Source organism: Camelina sativa, chromosome 14, assembly GCF_030686135.1.
Source record: "Camelina sativa cultivar CO46 ecotype springtype chromosome 14, ASM3068613v1".
NCBI classification, from domain to species: Eukaryota; Viridiplantae; Streptophyta; class Magnoliopsida; order Brassicales; family Brassicaceae; genus Camelina; species Camelina sativa.
In genome coordinates this window covers 1,877,523-1,894,716 of record NC_141893.1, presented here as the reverse complement: position 1 = coordinate 1,894,716, position 17,194 = coordinate 1,877,523, and the positions used below count along the sequence as shown (strand labels likewise).

The following is a 17,194-nucleotide window of genomic DNA, read 5'->3' as shown; positions in this document are numbered from 1 at the left end:
ATGCTGTATAATTGGTCTTTACCATGGTTATAGATTATTAGACGGCAAAACACTCATCCACGTATAGACATATTTTCATTATATCTTCCTTAACTTGCAAATCATTTTTTGCCATGATGGCTTTACATGTGTGTGCTTACTCCACCTTTCATCTCTTTTGTTGTGTCTTTGCTTTGAGCTTCATGGTCACTACTCTTGTTTCTCTACCTGATACGCATCCCAACCAAATTGGGAGCTTAATGGCTTTCAAAAATGAGTTTAATCTGTTATGTAACAATTCAGTAACAAACTCCTGGACGAATGATGCTATCTCCTTTGATGGGGTTTCGTTCGATGAAAAGACGGGTGCGGTGACAGAGCTAAAACTTCGAGGTGCGTGTCTCTATGGCACTCTTGAAGCTAACAATAGCCTTTTCAGCTTACACCAGCTCAGGTACCTGGATCTCTCTTACAACAACATTTTCTCTTCATTCCCCTCTGAGTTTGGGAGACTCTCCAACTTAGAGTTCTTGGATCTTCACCAAAATGGTTTTACCGGTGAAGTTCCATCCTCCATCAGTAACCTAAGTCGGCTAACCTACTTGGACCTTGCAAATAACAAGTTCACTAGTGGTTTTCCCTATGTATACAATTTAACCAAACTTTCTTCTTTAGACCTTTCTAACAATACATTTGAGGGTAAAGTACCTGAATGGTTATGGAATCTGCCTTCTTTGACTGCAATGAGTCTCTCTCACAACTCCCTGAACAGTTTTGAAGGCTCTCCAAAAGCGTCTCTTAATTCGCCACTCGTCTACTTATTGTTGAGTTCAAACGCCTTCCAAGGATCTTTTCCTAATATTTCACCATCCATGAGGTACATAGCTGCAGCAAATAACAATTTCACAGGAGACATACCTCTTTCAATGTGCAATCCAAGGAATCTGCTATACGTTGATCTATCAAACAACAGTTTTAGTGGTTCAGTTCCGAGATGCTTGAGTGAATCACTAGTACTGTTGAATCTACGTCACAACAACCTTAGAAGACTTCCCGACACATTCTCCAACAGCTCACTGAAAATGCTTGACGTTGGCCACAATAAAATAAGAGGAAAGCTTCCAAGGTCTCTTGCAAGTTGCAAAAGCCTAGAGATGATAAACATGGAGAGCAATCGCATAAATGACACATTCCCTTTCTGGATGACCGCTTTACCAAATCTGCAAGTCATTGTCCTACGATCAAACAGGTTCCACGGTCCAATCTATTCTCCTCAACACCATCCTCTATCGTTTCCAGAATTGCGGATATTTGACATATCGCGTAACGAATTCGACGGGAGCCTGCCACCAAATTATTTTGTGAATTGGAGTACAGTCTTGATTAGAGGGCTTGAATATGATGGTCGTCCAAGGTACATTGGGGATTCTTACTCGCTTGGGTATCACCCTTTCATTGTTCTGAATATTAAAGGAACAAGCATAAAGCTGGAGAAAATCTTAACGATATGGGCATTCGTTGATTTCTCGGGAAACAGACTTGGAGGACAGATTCCAGAATCCATAGGTCTCTTGAAGTCACTAGTTGCGTTGAATTTATCAAACAACGATTTCACAGGTCAGATTCCGTCGTCTATGGCCAAACTCACAGAGCTGGAGTCACTAGACTTATCTAAAAACCAACTTTCCGGGAACATTCCACAAGAGTTAACGAACCTCTCCTTCTTGGAGATCCTTGACATGTCATATAACAAACTAACGGGACAAATACCACAGGGTATACAGTATATGAGGCAATGTGTCGCTTCCTTTGAAGGGAATATCAATCTTTGTGGTCCTCCTCTTGAGAAAAGTTGCTCAGAGAAAAAAGGAGCACCATCACCACAGACTCAAGAACAACTAAAGCCGCCGAAGCAAGCACATAACTTGAACTCGAAAGCCACAACGATAGGCTATGGGTCTACCTTGATCCTGATGATGATATTTGGACATGTTGTTAGGACTTGGGATAAATTGTATATTACAATATACATAGATGCTTGTGTGTAGTGTACGATCACTTTTGTACTTTCTTTCATGCTTCTCAATGAGTAATATCTGATTACAAGGGTAATATATGTAAATAATGTAAAACTCTGTTCCACAAGAGATTAAATAGGCACAATTGAAAGTTTCAGTTGAAATTATGAACTTTATTAATAAAAAGGGGTTTTTATGTAATTTATTTATTTCAGTTTGAGTTCTCGTCTTCTTTTTATAATTATTAGGTTTCTTTGGCTGTGAGAGAGAGGTTTTAATTAATTAAGGATGAGTAATCAAAGAAAGAGGTTAACCGGAGAAAGAGAAGACGAAGACGACGAAGATGCGGAAGGTATCGGCGAGTGGGAAAGAGCTTATGTTGACGACAGATCCTGGGAGGAGTTGCAAGAAGACGAGTCTGGACTTTTACGCCCAATTGATAACAGCGCTATTTACCATGCTCAGTATCGTCGCCGTCTCCGCATGCTCTCCGCCGCTGCTGCTGGTAATCGTATCCAAAAGGGACTTATTCGCTATCTCTACATCGTCATTGACTTCTCCCGGGTAAAAATTTCTATGCAATTTTTGGTTCTAGGGTCTATGGAATTGAGTTGCTGGTTTTGTGAATTTTGAAGATTCAATGCTGTATCCTTTGAGTTGATTAGCGAGTTGTGCATATGTTACTTCCATTAGACTTATAGAGATGAGAAACTAGTGCTCTTTGGGGGCAATATAGAGAGAGAGAGATGTGTACACTGCTTTTACTTTGGAATCGTTGGTTCAGTTTAGGAGATCTCTGCTCTTTAGGCTCTGTATTGTTTGCAATGATTAATTTTGCTCTAAGTGGGGTGTTCTGGATCATATAGATGTGATTCTTATTCAGAGTCTTTATTGAAGGCTAACATTATGATTAGGGTTTAAATTTCTACTGTTTCAAGATATGCGCAGTCTTACACTTTGTACTGTATTCTCGTGTCTAGGCAGCTGCGGAAATGGATTTCAGACCAAGCCGGATAGCTGTAATGGCAAAACATATTGAGGCTTTCATTAGAGAGTTCTTTGACCAGAATCCTCTGAGTCAAATCGGTTTAGTGTCTATCAAAAATGGAGTTGCTCATACTTTGACAGATCTTGGTGGTAGTCCTGAGACTCACATAAAAGCGTTGATGGGGAAGTTGGAAGCTTTGGGTGACTCCTCTTTGCAGAACGCACTGGAACTTGTGAATGAGCATCTCAGCCAGGTTCCATCTTATGGTCATCGCGAGGTTCTGATATTGTACTCAGCTTTATGCACTTGTGATCCTGGCGATATCATGGAGACTATTCAAAAATGCAAGAAGTCCAAATTAAGATGTTCTGTAATTGGGCTTTCTGCAGAGATGTTCATATGTAAACACCTCTGCCAAGAAACTGGCGGATTGTATTCCGTTGCAGTAGATGAGGTGAGTTTAGCTACCTTCTATTTCCACTTGTACCTTTGTAACATTTTTTTGGTTTGCATAACAGTGTGTATTTGTCATTTTTTCACGCAGGTGCATCTAAAGGATCTTCTACTCGAACATGCCCCTCCACCTCCGGCAATAGCAGAATTTGCAATTGCAAATTTGATCAAGATGGGTTTCCCACAAAGAGCTGCCGAGGGTTCAATGGCAATCTGTTCATGTCATAAGGAAGTCAAGATTGGAGCTGGTTATATGTGCCCGAGATGCAAAGCTAGGGTGTGTGACCTACCTACAGAATGCACTATCTGCGGTCTAACACTTGTCTCATCGCCACATTTAGCCAGATCATACCATCATCTCTTCCCAATAGCTCCATTTGATGAGGTGCCTGCTTTTTCAAGTCTGAATGATTCTCGGAGAACATTGGGAAAGAGTTGTTTTGGCTGCCAACAGAGCCTAATTGGTACAGGTAAATACTTGAACATCAGTCTATGTAGTCTTCATACATGTTTCTGAGTACTAATAAGTAATAACCATTGGCCAGTAGACCCCCGTAACTGAACTTAAGAGACTCATGGATTACCATTGTTTAAAGTATACACAAAGGGACTTGTATATGTTCCACATTGCATCAACTGAATATAAAGGCTCATTTTGTGCAGGGAATAAGCCCGGCCCATGCGTAACATGTCGTAAATGCAAGCACTATTTCTGTCTGGACTGCGACATATACATCCACGAGAGCTTACACAATTGTCCTGGCTGTGAGAGTATACACCGTCCCAAATCAGTCTCCTTGATGGAAGAATGAGAGAATCTGGCGTTCACACTTGCATATGCTGAATTAGAAGTACAAATGTATTTCAGCATACTTCTATTTCAAAAGAATGAGAGAATGAGTCTAACAACACAAAAGAACAGATAATTATGATGTAGTGAAATTGTGGGATTAGTAGTTTAGGGTTTTTACTTATTTAATTTGTTTTCAGTCCAAGAAATATGATTTTGATCTTTTTAAAAAGAATTAATGATAAATTTTTGGCTTTATTGTTTTCCTAGTAATTAAAAACAAAAGAAGACCGTATCATATTCAGTGGTTTGTTAGTACTACAAAGTCGCAGCTACATCCCCAAAAATCTCTGTCTGTTTGTTAGATAAGTTATTTACTAGAACCTTTTTAGTGAAATAATTGACATAATAATCTCTGATAAAAGTCCGTTGAAACACCATGAATGAAGATGTCACTAGCTTCTGCAAGGCAACGTCAGCGTCTAAAGAAGCAGCATTTTACTTCCTCGAACGCTTTAACTGGATTCTCGAAGACGCCATCTCTGGTTTCCTTCGTGATCCTCCACTCAAAGATCCATTTCCTCAGTCACAAGCACCACCGAGGTTTAAGGCGTTGCGATATCGATCTCGAATTTCTTTGAAACGAAGGTGCTCTGCTACCTCTGTCTCGGATTCTAAGCGTAAGATGGTCCAAGATGAAATAACCATAATGAGAAGCTCTGACACCGCTGCTTTGGCCACCAGGTGGGTGACTAGGTGATCTAATTTTCTAAACTGCCTCTATTCTATAATATTAAGGGTTTTGTAATCAGATCTTTCAATCTTGTTTTTGGATGATAGTAGAGAGCTTCATGATTCTGATGATGTATTCCATGGAGAAAAAATTGTGTCTATACCTAATCCTATAATTCAGGAGTTTAAGGAAGAGGTAATATTCTACTATTGCTTATTAATTATTACCTATAATCTCAATTATTTCCTTAAAATGTTTTGTGTTACTATTACCTTAGGGATCATCATCAGTCACAGCTACAAAGATTTGTGAACCCACCACCTCCATAGAAATTGACTTGCCCTACTCGGATCCTGATTCGGACTCTGACTAAAGCTGAATGGGACTTTTTCTTGAGCTGGAAGCAGATCAAACTCTATCAGAAATTTTAATATTATCTTGCTCACGTACTCAACATATGATCAATTCTTCTGCATACCGTCTCTACTCTTAGCTTGTCCGTGCTTCCTTTTGTTCTTTCTCTTTCTCTGTTCCACTCTCGAAGGAGTAACTCCGTCAAAACTTTCTTTGTAAAATTATATGCTTTGTAAAGATTTCAAATAATTTTACAAGTTGATTATCATTAAACAGTTAACAAGAATGACTAATTCAATTACCATATGTAGTCATTAGACTTGGCTACATTGAAGTAGAGTATCCTTTACACAAAATCATTAATGTTTGAAAAAAAATCTACTTTTAGTACTTTGGGGATCCAAATAAATTACTTCACCCTTGTTGACGTATAATATGGTATAAGATTATTCGCCCGTTTTGACACAATGACCACTGAGAATGACATGGAAAATATTGGCTTCTAAACTAGTCCCCAATAAGTGTGTGGTGTGGAAATCTTTATACGTGTTAGTTAGACGTGAAATAGTAGTTACGAAAGAGATGATGAAAAGTAAAACACAATTTCAATATTTTTGTGGTATTTGAGTTGGAATAAATATGTGGCCGAGACGTAGTGGAAGACTTGCACAGTCAAGCAGTGTGAACAGGGCTAAGTAATGTCATCGATCGTTATATATATTTGCTAGGATGGGTTAGAAATCATGATTCATACCAATTTCTTCTTCGATATCTTCCTTTGTAGTTTAAAATCTGTTTCTCTCTATATATAAATGATGATAACTCGTTTGCATGTTTTCTTCTGTTTTGTCTTTGTCCCCATCTTCTTAATTAATACAATTGTTTCTCTGCAATTTCCTCTTCCTGAACAAATTGAGATCCTTCTGGCTTTCAAGAATGAGTTTCCATCCCCAACCTGCAACCATACGGTGCTAAACTCTTGGACCAGAAGCACTCCCGAAAATAGTACAAACTCATTTGACGGGGTTGTGTTTGACAACAAGACCGGTGTAGTGACAGATCTACACCTTGATGACGCATGTCTCAGTGGCACCATCGAGCCTAATAGTAGCCTCTTTAAATTCCACCACCTCAGGTATCTTGATCTCTCTTACAACAACTTTGACCTCTCCTCTTTCCCATCTGAGTTTGGCAGACTCGCCAACTTAGAGGTCTTGAACTTTCGATATGTTGGCTTGGTCGGCGAAGTTCCATCATCAATACAAAGCCTAAGCCGCCTTACCTTCTTGGACCTTTCTAATAATAAGCTCCGTGGTGGTTTTCCCCTTGTGTATAATCTAACCAAGCTTTCTTTTTTAGACCTTTCCAGTAATAACTTTTCGGGAACCATTCCTACTTCTCTATTCACCATGCCTTCCCTGTTAGAACTTGATTTGAGCCAAAACCATCTCAGAGAACCCCTTGAAAATCTGAATTCTTCTTCATCATCTAAGCTTAAAACTTTATATCTTGGCAGAAACCTTTTTAGTGGTCGAATACTAGAGCCCATCTCAAGATTAGTCAAGCTCACGTATTTAGACCTGTCTTTTCTCACCATACTCAACCCAATCAACATTGTTTCCTTGCCACTCAAGTCTCTGGAGTTTCTGGATCTATCCGGGAATACTCTGTCAAGGCTTAATACTACCAGTTCAGATCATGCCTTGACAAATCTGATCGGATTGTACTTGTCGAGTTGCAGCCTGGTCGAGTTCCCCGAAATTTTGAAGACTCTACCAAACTTGCAGGAATTAGACATTTTCAACAATAGGCTCCAAGGAAAGGTGCCTGGATGGTTATGGGATCTGCCTTTGACCAAAGTATCTCTGTCAACCAACTCCCTTGATGGTTTTGAAGGTTCGCGAGAGGTGGTCCTCCCTTCATCTCTTGTAATGTTAGACTTGAGTTCAAACGCCTTTGGAGGACCTTTTCCTATTCTTCCACCAACCATTGACTCTCTGATTGCATCGAAAAATAACTTCACAGGAGACTTGCCTCTTTCATTGTGCAATCCAAGGAAGCTAACAGTCCTTGATCTATCACACAACAGTTTCAGTGGTCCAATCCCCCAATGCTTGAGTGATTTAGTTGAGGGTATCATGAATCTCAGGCATAACAACCTCAATGGGATGCTTCCCGATATATTCTGCAGAAGTGGCTCCTCACTTATTACACTTGACGTGAGCAAGAATCAAATAACCGGGAAGCTTCCAAGGTCTCTTGCAAACTGCAATAGACTAAAGCTTCTTAACGTGGAGAACAATATGATCACTGACACCTTTCCTTTCTGGTTGAAGGCTTTGCCGCTTCTGCAAGTAATTGCCCTAGGATCAAACAGATTCTATGGTTCTATATCTTCTCCTCAAGATGATCCTCTATCGTTCTCAAAACTGCAGATCATTGACATATCTCGTAACAACTTCAACGGAAGCCTGCCGCCAAATTACTTTATGAATTGGAGTAGTACTACATCTTCTGAAGATCATGGGCGGCGGCAGGAGAATGATCAATACATGATGATGAATGGGTTTCATGGAAGAAGACGAAACATGGATTTCTTAAAGATGCTAACGCCCTACACAGCCATTGATTTCTCTGGAAACAGACTTGGAGGACAGATTCCAGAATCCATAGGTCTCTTGAAGTCACTAGTTGCGTTGAATTTATCAAACAACGTTTTCGCATGTCAGATTCCGTCGTCTATGGCAAAACTCACAGAGCTGGAGTCACTAGACTTATCTCGAAACCAACTTTCAGGGAACATTCCACAAGAGTTAACGAACCTCTCCTTCTTGGCGATCCTTAACATGTCATATAACAAACTAACGGGACAAATACCACAGGGTAGACAGTTTAATACCTTTACGGAATCCTCCTTCGAAGGAAATATCAACCTCTGTGGTCCTCCTCTTCAGAAGAGTTGCTCAGGAGCAGCACATGACTTGAACTCGAAAGCCGCCACGATAGACTATGGGCCTACCCTGATCCTGATGTTGTTCTTTGGACTAGGAATCGGACATGCATGACGTTATTGCTTCATACATACCGACGTTGTTCATATAACCTAATGATTTTTTGTTTTTATTTTTTTTGCATTTTAATTAGTATTGTGAAATTGGACATGTTATACTAATAGTCCTCATTCTCCATATATATACGATCACTTTGTACTGAATCTCTGTTTTTTCTCAATTCCCACTTGGTTCAGTCTTTCGACTTGTGAGAACTGAAACTCTGTTTTTTCTCAATTCCGTTATAGAGAGGAGCTTCATCAAACTGGAGACGGCTCATATACTACTGTAGTTATTTGTATTATCAAATTTGAACCTTGCGGGGGTGAAACTTTCCAGAAAGCTTAGCTTGCAATAGTATTTTTCTCACAAACTTTTGTTAGAACAACTCATAAATATATTCATATGTGATATTGGTTTGCACGTCTACAACAGAAGATAAAGATGTGATAATATAAAGATGTGAACATATATTGGATATATAGATGCTAGCCACTCTTTTTTTTGGTTACCTTACCATTTTAAAAACGTAACACAGCTTGTCGTTGAATTTTAACCTGTACGGCTATGAGAAGTACATCTCTTTTGAATTGTGAGAGATCATACTACTTTTAGACGATTCACTTAAGACACAAAATTTGTAACATATATACAGTTCTTTTCATCATACTCTATATGATATAAGTAGGTATGTATCATAAGTTTTCATACTCTTAAAAGTCTAAACACAACAATTCTATGGGCAATGCTTTCTTTAAACAAGAACAAGATCAATGCAAGGCGACAAAATCGCGTGTGAAGTCTCTCTCTCTATTAGTCAACGACTCCACGGTGTCATGTCTTCTTGAAAGGGTCCTCAGAGAGTCTCCAGCCATTTTATTCTGCCTTCCCTCTCTATTTTTAGTAGAACACAAACAAAAATTTGAATATTTTTTTTTTCTTAGAGAGAGAGAAAAATAAAAAATTTTGAGGAAAAATCTTTCTTTTTTCCCCCTCAATTGAAAAAACAAAAAAAAAAATATTCTAATTTGGTTTTAACTCTGCGTGATTAATCGCTAATTCAAAGTGATTAAGAAAAATTAAAACCTCCCTTGAGGAAGAAGAAGACGATTGGGTGAAATTAAAAAAACGCGACGACGACGACAATGCCGAGCAAGCTGAAAAAAGCGATTGGAGCGGTTAAGGATCAGACGAGCATCAGCCTCGCCAAAGTCGCTAACGGAGCAACCGGAGGCGGCGATCTCACGACTCTCGAGGTAGCCATCTTGAAAGCCACCAGCCACGACGAGGAAGTCCCTATCGACGATCGGCTCGTATCGGAGATCCTCGGGATCATATCCTCCAAGAAATCCCACGCCGCCTCTTGCGCCGCCGCGATCGGACGCCGTATCGGGCGTACGCGGAATTGGATCGTCGCGCTCAAATCCCTAGTCCTCGTCCTCAGGATCTTCCAAGACGGCGATCCTTATTTCCCTCGCGAGGTCCTCCACGCCATGAAACGCGGCGCCAAAATCCTCAACCTCTCCAGCTTCCGCGACGATTCCAACTCGTGCCCTTGGGATTTCACAGCTTTCGTCCGCACGTTCGCGCTCTACCTCGACGAGCGTCTCGATTGCTTCCTCACCGGGAAATTACAGAGACGGTCCACGAACCGGGACCAAACCGGAAAAATCAGCACCTCAAAATCCCGGTTTAATCCTAAAACCGGAATTAAATCCCACGAACCGGCGGTTCGAGATATGAAACCGGTTATGCTTCTTGACAAAATCACGTATTGGCAGAGATTACTAGACAGAGCAATCGCGACGGGGCCAACGGGAGACGCCAAATCGAACAAGCTCGTGAAAATGTCGCTTTACGCCGTCTTGCAAGAGAGTTTTGATCTCTACAGAGACATATCCGACGGTTTAGCGCTTCTGTTAGACAGTTTCTTCCATCTGCAGTACCAATCTTGCATCCATGCGTTTCAAGCTTGCGTTCGAGCTTCGAAACAGTTCGAAGAGCTTAACGGATTCTACGATCTTTGCAAATCGAACGGTATAGGAAGAACATCGGAGTATCCTAGCATTCAGAAGATCTCGTTAGAGCTTCTTGAAACGTTGCAAGAGTTTTTAAAAGATCAGTCGTCGTTTCCTGCGAGTGCGGGGTTGTATCCGTCGCCCAATAGTCTTCTTCCTCCGCCTCCTTCGTCTAAAGATTCTGTGGTTTCGAGCTCGCTTGATTTTGGGGATTCAACGATTGATACGTCCGAGAGGTATTCTGATTGCGGGTCGTTTCGTAGTACTTCGTTGGAGGATTTGATGAGCAGGACTGAAGCAGGGACTAGTAGTCCTCCAATGTCTTGTCACTCTGAGCCTTATGGAGGAGTACGGGATGATCCGAATGGGAATAATTTCGATACGGTTTCGACTAAATCACTTCCGAATAACTCCTCTGTTTCTGCTTTCAATCTCACATTAGACCTACTGTCGTTGGATGACGTAAATAACACGGCAGAGGCAAATGATGTCCAAGACAAGAAGCGCGAAGATTCAAAGGCGGAGACTTTCGATCCTTGGGAGGCTTTGATGTTGAGAGATGATCCGAGTAAGAAGACAGAAACGATTCCGGAAGAAACTTTCATCTCCGAGGAACAGAGGGATTCAGGGAATTGGTTACTTGCGCTGGAAGAAACCGCCACTCAAGTGCAGGATAATAACCCGATGGCGATAGTACCGTTCGGGTTAAATGATCCGATGCCTGCCTTTCAAGACGCAATGGATCAATACAATCCATTCTTGGAAGAACCAGTTGCACAGTTAGCTGCAGCTGGTGCAACCGGAGAACCAATGACCACGTTCAATCCCTTGGCTATGACAGAGTTTCAACCAGAACCGACGTTTCAGGTGAACGCTCCTGAAGATTTTGAGCCGTCTTCTACACCAACGTTTAAGGCCACGGGAATATTGCCGGTGAAGGGTGACCCATTTGCCGACCCATTCGAGAGTTTTGGGTTTGGAGACACATTTTCAGAAAATGGAGGGGTACATGAGCAATCTGTGTTGCAAGAACAGCATTTATGGTTGCAGAACCAGAACAAGATCTTAGCCAAGCACTTGAATTGATATCATTTTTGTTTGGCTAGACAGAGAGATTGAGATGTTTCTTTGAGTTTTTTTTTGTTAATACGTTGTAAACTGAACTCTTAACTCATTTTTTCATAACTTAGAGAAGAGAAATGTGAAATACAGAGATTGTTTGATTATATAAATATGTGCTCGATACCCTTCAATATGATCGGATTCTATCTTCATTCCTGTAAAGATCATACTTTAATTTGTGCCTTGTATATTCACATTGAGAATTTGAATGTCAAGTAATGTTTCACCGACTTAATAAGATTTACATTTGGGATTTTCGGTTCTGTTTTCTGTGTTTGAAGTCTGAACTTCTGTTGGGAATAGAAACTTAACTAGCATTTTGATAATTGTGAATGTGATGTTGACATTTATGTTTCTTTCAAAAATATTTTATGTACTATTCATCTTTTATATTTCTCTGTTATAATAACTCTTCACGTAACAGATGCATGCATCTAGTGTCTTATGTCTATGTATGTATATCTGGCAAACAAGAAATCTAGATTATATGTTTTTCTTCGGGTCCGTCCGATATGCTTATATGTATATCGGTGGAGGATAACGAAGAGGGAAGGGAAGCCAAATGAAATTAAATTAAGTAGGTCCACTAGTAGGTCAAGTGGGTTTTGTGGTGTTGATTACAATGAGATTGACCGAAGCAGTAGCTTGACCCCAACGCCACGAGGGAGAGATCTACCAAACCAAAATCATCACAAGAGACATCGCTTTCTAAGATAGATCGCCACGAAAATTAATTTGTTTTACAAGTTATAGACCAAAACTTTTATTCCACACATCGACTAGAGTCGTCGTATTTTTTACGATGATTAATTTGATTTTGTAAACCACACAGTGTGGTAAAAGCTTCTTAAAATAAGTAAATTTTGGATTCCACTCATTTTAGGTTTCTCATTACAAGTCTTCCTAGCTTCTTGACTTCTCAATTTGTTGTGTTTGTACTTGTGTGTAAGTTTTAGTACAAATATGTTTACAAGTCATGAATGATTTGAATATACATTACACCGGCTGCTATCTTTTAAGTTTCACTTCCGAGTCCAAAATATTAGTCAACAAGAAATAAAAACACGTTCTTCATTTATTTTGCATATTATTCAACTTTAAAATAGCAAATGACGAAGAAAATTCAAATCAATAGTTGCCAAAACCTTCTTTGATATTATTTTTTTTTTCGATCGAGGCTCCGTAAGAATGACGTGGGATATGATTGTGATGATGTGTGAAGTAAAGTTAAGCATATATCAGTTATTTAATCCTTTTTCTTATGATAAAATATGAATGTTAAGCACAAGAAAAGGTATCTTTCTCCAAATAGAAAGGAAGCAAGGAACATTAGTTAACAAAATCCATCGCATTTTGCTTTTAAAGTCTGTAAGAATTAAAGAGAAGAAAATATCTTAAGATTATATTTTGTGGCCAAAGAGGGAACCACGTGATCGAATATGAACTTCTCTCCGCATAAATGGGACAAGTTTATTTGATCTGATCTGACCGGCCAAAACATATGGGCTCAGGATACTTAATATAGACGTGCATATAGAGATGTTTTAACCCTGGAAATGCGAGACTACCTAGCAGCTTCGCGATGGACGGACACAAAGAAGAGAACCCCCATTGGTCCATCAAAATCAATACAAAAAAAAAGAATGAAAACTGTATCACAACTCAGAATAAATACTGCAGGTTTTTATTAAATTTAAAGAAAAGCAACCATTACAATATCTGAATTAAAAAAAAAAGAAAAAAAAAATTGTAATAAAATATTGTGTTTCGTGTACGCTTACTTAAAAACAAGAGAGTGTTCAAAGAAAGGTTGATTGATATGTATAAAATAATAATATTAATCTACACTTAAAAGTAAAAAAGGAAGAAAGGTGAAAAGGAAGATTAATCTACACAAAAAGTAAAAGGAAGAAAAAACGGGTCAAACGAATGAATCGTGCGAGCCGAAGACTGAGTAAGCATGAAGGAGACTTATATACGTCGCGGTCAAATATAACCAAAATATTTACTAATTTTCTATAGTTAACAGTTACTAAATTAAAAAAGGTCATGCATAGTAATCATGACTTTAATTATGTCATTAAAAGGTTGTTTACCTTTGCGTGTATATTTAGAGATTTTTAATCCATGGTTAAACGTCAGATACTCAGATGCATACCATTACCAATAACTAATAATCTGATAAGACCGAGACTTTTATCATAACTTTATAAAGATCGTGCTAACACTCTCTCAATTTCCTCTTCTTTTGTTTTCACTTGCTTATTAATCTGTTGCAATAGAAGCCAAACGATGCGTTGATTTATTTTCTTCTTCTTTATTGAGTTGAGTAACATTTTTTTGCTTTTGTTGTTGATTTAATACTCCACCATAATAACATCAAAAAGTGATCAGGCTTTTTGGTCGACCGTACTTTATTGAATTATGCGTTTCTCACATTAATAAAACTAATGCAATTATGGTGGTGGGGGTCCAAAAAGCCAAATAATTACTGTAGAATGATAACTCGTTGAGGTAACTCAAAAGCTCCTCCTCTCTTCTCTAGCTCTATCTGTCTATAAAAGCAACTCCTCTGATCATCATCAGATTTAGATCATAACACTTCAAAAGCAGCGTCACAACGTAAAGTATAAAAACAAAAGAAAAGAGAGAGAAATGGAGAGTTTCCCGATCATCAGTCTCGAAAAGCTTAATGGAGAAGAGAGAGCAATCACGATGGAGAAGATCAAAGACGCTTGTGAAAACTGGGGCTTCTTTGAGGTATCTATTTCACTTTTTTCCTTACAAAGAATATATATAAAGCTCGAAACTATGGAATTAAAACGGGTTTTTTTTTCTTCTAATGGTAATTAAATTACAACAGTGTGTGAACCATGGGATTTCGCACGAGCTTTTGGACAAGGTGGAGAAGATGACCAAAGAACACTACAAGAAGTGTATGGAAGCGAGGTTCAAGGAATCCATTAAGAACAGAGGACTTGACTCTCTTCGCTCTGAAGTCAACGACGTTGACTGGGAATCCACTTTCTACCTTAAGCACCTCCCCGTCTCTAATATCTCCGATGTCCCCGACCTCGACGACGAATACAGGTTAATTTTTATTTTCTAAACCGCTCCGTGATTTTTACCTTAACCGGTTAAAAGATCCCAGATTTGGTACAAGTAACAACGTTAACCGGTTATGCTACGTGACGACCTAATAATATGATAATACGCTTATTTATTAATGAGTAAAACGACGCCGTTTTGTTTTCTTTATTATAAAAGGACGACGATGAAAGAGTTCGCCGGAAAGATAGAGAAGTTGTCGGAGGAGCTATTGGATCTGCTGTGCGAGAATCTTGGATTAGAGAAGGGTTATCTGAAGAAGGTGTTCTACGGTTCGAAAAGCCCCACTTTTGGAACCAAAGTCAGCAACTATCCACCTTGTCCTAAACCGGACCTAGTCAAGGGTCTCCGAGCCCACACCGACGCCGGCGGCATCATTCTCCTCTTCCAAGACGACAAAGTCAGTGGACTTCAGCTCCTTAAAGACGGCGAGTGGGTCGATGTTCCTCCGGTTAAGCATTCTATCGTTGTTAATCTCGGTGATCAACTTGAGGTAACCAAACAGTACTAAACCGGACCAAATTGAATTTAGATTTCTGAAGATTAACATTCTGGAGTAATTAAACCAGGTGATAACCAATGGGAAGTACAAGAGCGTGGAACACAGAGTGATATCTCAGACGGACGGAGAAGGACGCATGTCGCTTGCATCATTCTACAATCCCGGAAGCGACTCTGTTATTTTCCCGGCACCGGAGTTGATCGGAAAAGAACTGGAGAAGGATAAGAAAGAGAATTACCCGAGGTTTGTGTTTGAAGATTACATGAAACTCTACTCTGCTGTCAAGTTTCAGGCCAAGGAACCGAGGTTTGAAGCCATGAAAGCTATGGAGACAGCCGTGGCCAACAATGTTGGACCATTGGCCACTGCCTGAATATAATTACTTACTCTATATAGTATATATACTAATAACTATGGTCATTATATAATGTTTTTAGAAACTTTATTTTTTTTTTAATAATGTTTATGTGGTCATTATACGTCCTGTTGTCCGTTTAATGTGTTTTATATATGGGAATTAAATGTTTCACTTTATAGTAGAGTTAATACAAAAAAACTACAAACAAATTGAAACAAGGCAATTAAATACAAGAATTGTGCTTATTACTAATAAGGGTTCAGAGAATATTAATCTTTTTCCTACTCAAAAGAATATAAATCTAAGAAGCTGAGTGATACTAATGTGCGTCATTATAACACTCAAAACAACCAGAGGAATGCTCAAAATCGGGGGACAAACAAAGGAAGGAAGGCTCAAAGTGACCAAGATGCAGAGCAGATTCAAAAGATGTAACAGCATCATTGACCTTTTTGTAACCAGTTCCCTTACGTCGTGTTTATTTTCTTTCCACTCTCCAAACATATCCTCTTCTCCTTCGACATCGTCAAGTAGTTTCGAGAAAGAGCTAACGGTCTGATCATATCCCTCTTCACTCTTCTTACACTCGTCCCAAAGAGTGCGCAGCATTTCTCTTGCATTCCCACCATACATCTCCGAATAGACTCTAACGTATGCCTTTGCCATTTCTCTCTCTAGTTTGAGTCCTTCTTCACCAACCCACATTCTCATGAACATATGCATCGCCTTTACATCGGGTACCGCAGCATATGCCTTCAAAACATGGTTTGCAGTGACATTTTCGGGTTTCACTTTGCTGTCTTCCACCATCTCATACAATAGATTACCGACCATGTTTGGTTTTCCTAGCTGGCTGTAAAGTGACATCATCGAGTTGAACGGTGAAGGATTCGAGAGTAGCCCGAGTTCTCTCATCTTCTTGAAAGTGGGCTCGGATTTATCCAGTGTTTTCTCAGATTTCGTGTACAAGGTCAAGAGCGTGGCGTAAATAGAATGATCCCTCATGTTCGCAGGGATACTTTTGAAGAACTTCTCTGCTTCTTCCAAACCCAACACTGACTCAATTAGATGAAGGCGAGCTGCATAATCTTTCGCAAGAAGTGTACACACCTTTTTTTCAACCATCCTTTTTGATGCCTAGTAATACCACAACCAAGAGCACACAATTATATATGTTCGACTTAAAAGAACATAAGCGAATTCATTCTTCCTTAATTTGGTTTTAACAGTACCATTAATAAGATTTAAGGTACACAGATTGAAAGATCAGATTTTTATTAAAAAAAACCTCGAGTTCTTGAGAAAATCGATTAGACTCTGATGGATGCTTGATGTACAACTGTTTCTCCTGTTGCTGCCATTGATGGAGCAAGGGTTGCGAAGGATGCAAAGCGGCTTCGATCCGAACCTGCAGAGTTTGGCTCCTTGCCTCTGGTGACCATAGGGTTGTGTATGAACGGAACAAAGAACTCTTGTAACCGAAAGCATGAATGCGCTTTGCGTGTTGTTGAAAAATCGGAGTCATGCTTTTTTAGTAAAATTATAAATGATTGATAACACTACACTGAGGATTACTGTGTCCATATTCGTGACCCAACAACTATCTCACTTATAGCTAAAATTGCCAGTGGCCTTTGGCCTAGTTAGGTACCTGGTTTCATATCCGTGACTTAACAACTTTTCTCACGCATTTAGCATGTCTTTTACAATAGAAATAATAA

The 17,194-nt window shown here is 39.4% G+C and overlaps 4 protein-coding genes and 3 pseudogenes across 9 annotated transcripts; 6 read left to right on the top strand and 1 right to left on the bottom strand.

Moving 5' to 3' along the window:
* Positions 1 to 145: 145 nt before the first annotated feature.
* On the top strand, positions 146 to 2,161 carry LOC104743150 (receptor like protein 27 pseudogene; annotated as a pseudogene). The gene has a single exon (XR_015580951.1). The product of XR_015580951.1 is annotated as a receptor like protein 27 pseudogene (transcript).
* A 51-nt stretch (positions 2,162 to 2,212) lies between these two features.
* LOC104739039 (general transcription factor IIH subunit 2) lies at positions 2,213 to 4,486 on the top strand. 2 transcript variants are annotated; one of them, XM_010459277.3, is made up of 4 exons: positions 2,213 to 2,561; positions 2,978 to 3,439; positions 3,530 to 3,908; positions 4,102 to 4,486. In XM_010459277.3, the coding sequence occupies exons 1-4, from the start codon at positions 2,286 to 2,288 to the stop codon at positions 4,248 to 4,250; spliced, it is 1,266 nt and encodes a 421-aa protein (XP_010457579.2). In that variant the 5' UTR covers positions 2,213 to 2,285; the 3' UTR covers positions 4,251 to 4,486. The 2 variants fall into 2 exon arrangements, with proteins under 2 accessions (XP_010457579.2, XP_087342687.1); XM_087486561.1 differs by having other exon boundaries at positions 2,244 to 2,561; positions 2,982 to 3,439.
* An 84-nt stretch (positions 4,487 to 4,570) lies between these two features.
* Positions 4,571 to 5,601, top strand: LOC104739037 (uncharacterized). Of its 2 annotated transcripts, none has more exons than XM_087486560.1 (3): positions 4,571 to 4,972; positions 5,069 to 5,156; positions 5,239 to 5,601. In XM_087486560.1, exons 1-3 carry the CDS (start codon positions 4,668 to 4,670, stop codon positions 5,332 to 5,334), a joined length of 489 nt encoding a protein of 162 aa, XP_087342686.1. In that variant the 5' UTR covers positions 4,571 to 4,667; the 3' UTR covers positions 5,335 to 5,601. The 2 variants fall into 2 exon arrangements, with proteins under 2 accessions (XP_087342686.1, XP_010457578.1); XM_010459276.3 differs by having other exon boundaries at positions 4,620 to 4,972; positions 5,072 to 5,156.
* Positions 5,602 to 5,986: 385 nt separating this feature from the next.
* On the top strand, positions 5,987 to 8,529 carry LOC104739036 (receptor-like protein 54 pseudogene; annotated as a pseudogene). Its single transcript, XR_015580582.1, has one exon. The product of XR_015580582.1 is annotated as a receptor-like protein 54 pseudogene (transcript).
* Positions 8,530 to 8,990: 461 nt separating this feature from the next.
* Positions 8,991 to 11,615, top strand: LOC104739035 (clathrin coat assembly protein AP180 pseudogene; annotated as a pseudogene). Its single transcript, XR_015579314.1, has one exon. The product of XR_015579314.1 is annotated as a clathrin coat assembly protein AP180 pseudogene (transcript).
* A 2,032-nt stretch (positions 11,616 to 13,647) lies between these two features.
* Positions 13,648 to 15,647, top strand: LOC104739032 (1-aminocyclopropane-1-carboxylate oxidase 4). The gene is made up of 4 exons (XM_010459268.2): positions 13,648 to 14,265; positions 14,369 to 14,595; positions 14,773 to 15,106; positions 15,183 to 15,647. Exons 1-4 carry the CDS (start codon positions 14,161 to 14,163, stop codon positions 15,486 to 15,488), a joined length of 972 nt encoding a protein of 323 aa, XP_010457570.1. The 5' UTR covers positions 13,648 to 14,160; the 3' UTR covers positions 15,489 to 15,647.
* LOC104739033 (putative pentatricopeptide repeat-containing protein At1g43010) lies at positions 15,627 to 17,148 on the bottom strand. Its single transcript, XM_010459270.3, has 2 exons — positions 16,762 to 17,148; positions 15,627 to 16,610 (listed from the first exon to the last, which is right to left on the bottom strand). The coding sequence occupies exons 1-2, from the start codon at positions 16,996 to 16,998 to the stop codon at positions 15,759 to 15,761; spliced, it is 1,089 nt and encodes a 362-aa protein (XP_010457572.1). The 5' UTR covers positions 16,999 to 17,148; the 3' UTR covers positions 15,627 to 15,758.
* Between the last annotated feature and the right edge of the window lie 46 nt (positions 17,149 to 17,194).